General features: G+C 34.6%; 1 protein-coding gene across 1 annotated transcript; it reads right to left on the bottom strand.

Annotated features, from left to right (window-relative positions):
• Positions 1 to 940: 940 nt before the first annotated feature.
• LOC145624994 (uncharacterized) lies at positions 941 to 5,625 on the bottom strand. The gene is made up of 8 exons (XM_081678077.1): positions 5,571 to 5,625; positions 5,169 to 5,427; positions 4,038 to 4,101; positions 3,852 to 3,940; positions 3,674 to 3,736; positions 3,398 to 3,535; positions 2,186 to 2,577; positions 941 to 1,348 (listed from the first exon to the last, which is right to left on the bottom strand). Exons 1-5 carry the CDS (start codon positions 5,623 to 5,625, stop codon positions 3,706 to 3,708), a joined length of 498 nt encoding a protein of 165 aa, XP_081534203.1. The 3' UTR covers positions 941 to 1,348; positions 2,186 to 2,577; positions 3,398 to 3,535; positions 3,674 to 3,705.
• Positions 5,626 to 7,171: the final 1,546 nt, after the last annotated feature.

Genomic DNA, 7,171 nt, shown 5'->3' with positions numbered 1-7,171 from the left:
TGATCATTGTGGGGCTCAAGTGTGGGATGTTTGAAATATTCCACACAGCTTTTTGGCGACTCTACTAGGGAGGTGTTCTTTATAAATTCTTAAAATTTATTTTTGCAATAATTTGAATGAGTAGATGAGACTCAAAACATTCTAAGTATTCATGTGCGTTATTTTGATTGACATTATTAACATAAGCATAAAAAGTTCCACATTGGAAAGACCATCCGTAATGTGTAAAATACATAGGATTTTTACACATAGGAAATTTGGGAAATATATTTCACTACTAGAATAGAAAAAACACTGCGAAAATTGAAAAATTCTAAGAACACAGAAGACAGCCAAGGCTTGTAGGAACCGTCGTTGAGAGAACAGAGCCTATCGTAGTGCGATTGCTTTGTCACGACGCGATAGCAACATTGCAGTGTGATAGGGCCATCTCCTCGCGATTGTCCTTCACTAGCTAGTGGAAAAAAGGCCATCCGTAACGGGCAAAAAGGGTCTATCCGTAACGGGCATTGTCCGTTACGTATACGACCGTTACGGGTGGCCATTGTTAGTCGTAATGGGCACTTTCCGTTACAAATAACAACTTATTCGTAACGGGCATTTCAGGTGCCCGTTACGAATAAGTTCATATTTTAATACAATAAGTCATTATTCGTAACGGGCACTTGAAATGCCCGTTACGAATAACCCATTATTCGTAACGGGCACTTACAATGCTCGTTACGAATAACTACTTATTCGTAACGGACACTTACAATGCCCGTTACGAATAATGGGTTATTTGTAACGGGTGTTTCAAGTGCCCGTTACGAATAATCTCCAAATAAGACAAAAAATTAGGGGCATTTGTAACTAGAATTTTAGGTGCTAGTTAAAAATACCCCTATTCTTCTTTCCATTTACCACCCAAATTATAATAATAATTTATAACAAACCTAAATATTTCATGCCACAAACATTATCAAACATAACATATACACCAAATCCAATTTTGTATGCTAATTATAAACTCTCCTATTGAGAAGTCCAAAACGCTATTGATTACAAAATTTAGTAATGAAATACATTATAAGCATAAACAGCAGCAGGCCAGTAGTAACAGCAGCATGCTAGTAGTCACAGCAGCAATCAAGAGCAACAGAAAACTTAATCGCCCAAGGCAAGCAGATCTTCTATATTCCAAGCAGCACACTCAGACTCCAGGTCCTTGCTGTATGTATCCTTGGTGATCGATAGTGTCTGAATAATGTCTAGAAAACAAGTGTTGTAACTTAGGCTCATTGAAAAGTTGCCCCCTTCTTTTTGTTTAGCATATGAGTACTTGTCATACTCATCTACATCAACGTTTCTGTCATTAGTAAAGCATGTTAAATCCCTTAGTGCATCTAAATTCTTACAAAGAAAAAAAAATCCTGGTTGTCTAAATTAGTAGAAAGAAAAAGTTTGATGAAGCCAAAACATTCAAATGCTGAATTATGCCATGGATTTTCCAAAAGGGAGCTACAAGCATGTTTAGATTATGATAATCAGAATGATAGTAGAAAAGATACACAAAAAAATATCCAAAAATTGAATTAGATAATATTATCACATTAAAAAAAAGGTTAGATAATATTTACCCAAACCCATATTATCTTGAAATACATAATCCCACATTTCCATCAAAGTGACCCCAAAACCCCAACTGATAAACCAATAAAATTACTGTACTGTGTTGAAAAACATACTTCAAAAGTTAAAGAAGCAGAGAATCTCCAAGATAATAGCAAGAGGAGCATGGAGCATACAAAAAATAACAAGCCTTACTGTGAAAAAGGCTTAACAATCATGGTATATCACCAACAACAACAATGGTACAATGAAAAAGAAATCACACATAATCACAGCAGCTTCTAGAAGCAATAATGATTATAATAAGATAAAGTCATCTCTGAAATGTAATGATCATAGAGTCTTGTTTCAATAACACAAGATAGGATTGCACTAAACTATATTTCTTAATATTACCAAAATTTAGGATGGCGAAGACAGAGCAACAACTATTCAGAAATGCATTGCAGATAAACTTTTAACGTTAAACTCATTCTCAGCATGAACATAGACCATCAGCTACTAAGTAACAAAATCGATTTATCAAAAGATCGATGTAAGAAATGAACTATAAAATTAGATAATAATATTGTACCGCTTATATATTATGAAATAAGAGACACATCAAAAGTACCACCTCCAAGATCAAAGTTGAGCACATTATTCTCACCGACACTGGTGGCATTCTTGTCAAGACCGTAAGCATACCTCCCTTGGTTGCCTGACGCTGAGAGTCATTGAAGTAGGCTGGGACAGTAACAACAGTGTTCTTCACAGTTGAACCAAGGTAAGCCTCGGAAATCTCCTTCATCTTGGTAAGGACCATGGAGGATAATTCCTCAGCAGCAAACTGCTTGTCCTCGCCCTTGTAGCTTACAAAAATCATGGGCTTCTCCCCTGATCCGGGTGTAACCTTAAATGGCCACAACTTCATGTCAGCCTGAACTGATGCATCACTAAATCTCCTTCCGATCAACCTCTTAGCATCTGCATTTAAATAATACCATATTCCCAATTAGATGGTGCACAGACAGCAGAACATTAAATAAAAGTTCAAAACAGAACATAGTATAAAACACAACCTTTTCTACCTAATTTCTAACCATAACATTATACATCATTATCTGCGACGATGACCACATAAATATCTTTATCAATGTAATTAATTTATTTTATCTGCGACGATGACCACATAAATATCTTTATCAATGCAATTATATTACATAAAAACAGCACATTATTTCATAATGCAAGACAACAAAATCATCGATATATCAACTTTTCCTCACTTATTCATATCATTAACCAAACCCGAAACACTAAAGTGACCCATGTGAAATCAACAAGACCATAAATAAAACATTTGTTAAATTCTAAATAACGCAATTGCAATTTATTATAACAAGTTATCATTATTATAAATATATACCTGAATATCGAACACATTCACATTTGCTCAATGATTTAATCAAGAACATTGATCCATGTTTTCTGGTAACCAATTCATAATTAACCCAGAAAAAAAAATACTCAGATACAAAACCCACCAGATTCCTAACAAAAATAACCAAAAATCCAGGAGCAAAAAAAATAATAACATTTATTGAAACAATAAGCGGATAAATTGAAGAAACAATTCAAGAAATGTACAAAATCCAAGGAATTACTAAAAATCAAAGAAAAAAATTATCATAATCATCATAGCATGCAGAAAATTGTGAATCATATAAGATTATTAAGGACTATAGATCTGAACCAAAAAAATAAAAATAAACAAACGCAATAAAATACCAAAAATAAATCATACCCCATCCTAAACGCGGATGCTTCTTGTAAGTGAAAGGAAACTCGACAACTTTCTCAAATTCAAAGGGGATAAGCAATCGAGAAAAGAAGATCAAACTTTGGAAACATTAGTGCGACCCAGGTGAAGAACATCGATAACCTGAAATGTAAAAAAGAGCAGCGAAAAACAAATTAACCTAGATAACAACACTATATGAAACTAGTTTGAAAGTGCTCAACAAGCAAGTTCATTACATGATTATTGATTAACCCCTTGGAAACTGAAAAATAAGCATACCTCCCCAGGATGTATGATGGTTTTGAACTTCTTTACAAATGGAGAGCAAGCCTCTTCATTAAACTAAGATAACAAGATCAAAACAGAAAAGAAAGTTTAGAGGCTAAGCATTATAAACTACTAGTACTAGTAGAAGAAAATTTTTGACAAAGAAGTTAGCATGAAAAGATGATTTTACTTGAGATATATACTCTCTGCAGCAGCAACTCTAGGCTTAACAACTTTAACGTTTGCAATAACAAGTGTATTAGGAACACTCCCATCACTCTGAAAATAAAGATAAGGAGGATCATCATTTAGTAAAAAGATGATAGAACTTAACAACAAAATTAAATGAAAAGATAAATCATCAGGATGATATTGCCTGTTCAGAGAGATAAAGACGCTGCCGATTCATGTAGGTGGCTTGCTCAAGAAGTGGACCCCATCTACAAAATACAACCATCACATTCACGGTCTAAATTAATGCTTAAAATTTTTTAACTCCACAATCATCACATTCGTGAATTACAAATTTCTTACATCCACCTTAAAAGACAAATGATAAAAGATAGCAATTTGCTTACATAGTTATATCATACCCAATGTGACACACAATCATGTTAGAATTGGCTACTATATAATTCACGAAACAGAGTTTTTTAATATTTCTCTCATATTTATTCATTCACAAAACATATCGCACTGCACTTTGGCTTAAAAACAAAAGATGGGACAAAGACTTAGAAAGTAGAAACAAACAAATTATCTAAAATAAAAATAGATTTTCTGAATTACAAGTAATCTTAAAACCTTCTACTGTACAATATAGTAGACTACTCAGAAGGTGAAATCTAAAGATGCGGCATTTCAGCATCACTTCAATCCTCAATATAGACACCCTTTTAATATTCAAAAAATCAAAACGATGTAGATGCCAAAGTGCCATACTACGATCATAAATCAAAGCAAACTGGGCAAACAAGATATAAGTATATAGTCTCTAACATCCACATGCATTTGAAACATCTAAATCGAACCAGATATAGGCAACCTTATCACTAAATAATTAAGTCCTCACTAAACAAACATATAACGGAAATAAGAACATTAAACATAAACCATAAACACAAAATTCTAGCAAACCATAATACTGAACCAACCAAAAAACCTAGTTACAGCCGCCGCCGCCAAGGAAAGACACAAATTCAAAGTATTTTTCAAACATTCAAGTACAAACAATCAATTTAAGAAATAACAATAGCCCTAAAAAACAAATAATACGTTTCCCTCTCTCTAGTTCACCCATTTAACTCAAAATTAGAAAGGATTAACGATAACCTATCCTGAAATAGCAACATTCAGCTATCAATTTCTCAGAATTTCATCCGTTTCTCTTCCAAATTACACCATAAACCAATTCAACTTTGCAAATTTTCTCAATTGAAAAATTTACCCAAAGAAAAAATAATCAAAAGAATTAAGCAATTAAAGTCATGAAACAAGGATTAATTACCTAGCGAGTGAGAAATTGAGTTGAATTTCTGGAAAAATTTGAAAATGCCCCCAAAATCCACTACTTTGTAGAGATCTGACGGATGATCGCCGGATTTTGATGTTCAGAATCCTGAGCTTGTTCCGTTGTTCATATAAATATAAAAATGGAGGAGATTGAGTTAGGACTTGAGGAGAAGAGAAAGATTGAGTGAATGCGTGAAATGAGAGAGGAGAGAGGAGAGAGGAGAGAGGAAAGAGGGCAGGATGACGGCTAAGGACTAGAGGAGAGATAATAAAACCCTAATTATAAGAATGAGCTTTTCTCATAACAGGACGTTCTGGACCAAGACATTTGTAACGTGCAATATCTTGTCCGTTACAAATAAATAGTATTCGTAACGGGCAGTATGTTGCCCGTTACAAATAACATAGTTTCCGTAACGAGCAATATAGTGCCTATTACGAATAATATACATTTGTAACGGACTGTTATTTTGACCGTTACGAATATGTTTATTGTAACGGGCATAGCTTTGCCCATTACAAATAGCCCGTTACGAATGACAATTTTTCCACTAGTGCTTGTTTTCTCGTGCCATGTTCTTCTAGTACCGAGCAAGACGTCTGCCTTCTTGCTTTGACCGGTTCTAGTATTGTTTGGCTGATTTAACTTTCTGGTTGAGTTTTTCTCTTTTCTGAAATCCATATGTGTTTTACATATGGCTATAACCTCCTGGGAACTTACACTTCATCTACCTAATCGAACGCTCATTGCAACGAAGGGTACATCCGAGTTTGTGAATTCACCGAACCATGGAAACAAGTTTAACTTGTGGGGTCCTATCCATATGCACCAACCCTTCTAAAAGTAAGGCTTATGCGCGATGCATCTGGACTCATAACCATGGACCCTCTTTTGACTACCCTTATCCTTGAACTCTAAAGAACTAGAGCCATGGTTAGGTTGTAAGCTCATTGCATGATATTGTACTTATTCGAATACTTGTACGTGCCTCTCTTGTTTGTGCATTTCTTGTATGTGTTTACACTAACCATTTGTTTGACTTGTGTATAAGTCTAATTAAACTGACTAATGACCATATAGGAATTTGCTTAATTAATTAATTAAAATGAATAATTAAAGTCTAATAAAAGTGAATAAACATGACTTAGTACGGAACACTAGAAACAGGTTTAGACTAACGTTTCAGTAATGACATGGAGGTCTGGCCTGTGGTGCGACACGCTACTATCCATCACGATGTGATAGCAATATAGCAATCCAGTTTTTTGTTTGTGTCTTCGTGTGTAATCTGGTTAATCACTTTATTAATGATCGAAGTCGTATTCAGTCCTTAATTCAGTATAGTCACATAGTACCATGGTCTTAACACAAGTGTCAATGATGCCACTTTTCAATCACTATTTAAAAGCATACACTTTATGTATGTTTTACTATGACCATGTATAGAGAGTCTTATGTGCGTGTGTTTTCTGTCATTTTTTTAGGAGGTAATTCGGATATTAATCCTCCCAACATAACCATGTTGTTGAAACCAATATGCTTAATTCCCAAAAATGCACCCCCCCCAATTTCGCCTTTTTCCTTATAAAACTAATAAAAGTCAAAGTGAATTTGAGTCGAGTCATTAAAAAATCAATGGTTTAATATTACGGCGCTTGGTCAAAAAGAGAAAGACGGTTAATCAAGGACAACACTTTTGTATAAGTTCTACTCTACGACAAACCTATCAGACACAGAAAAAAGTTTGTAGTAATGGCTATCCAACAAGAAATCGATGAGCTAAGGCAAAACATGAACAACTTGACTGAGATGTTGAAGACTATTACTCTTGAAGTCAACGATCCTGTCAAGCAAAAACAACTTGAGCGTATGAAGGAAAGCCTCAGCAAAATCTCCAACGACTATAAGTTTTAGGGAATTAGCTCTCAAGGGGTCTAAGTGGACAAGGGACTTCTTCTGCAGAACTTCAATGTCAATGACATCCCTAAGTTCAAGCC

This window comes from Chenopodium album, chromosome 3, assembly GCF_948465745.1.
Source record: "Chenopodium album chromosome 3, dcCheAlbu1.1, whole genome shotgun sequence".
NCBI lineage: Eukaryota > Viridiplantae > Streptophyta > Magnoliopsida > Caryophyllales > Amaranthaceae > Chenopodium > Chenopodium album.
The sequence above is the reverse complement of the archived record's forward strand: the minus strand, read 5'-3'. Positions and strand labels throughout refer to the sequence as shown.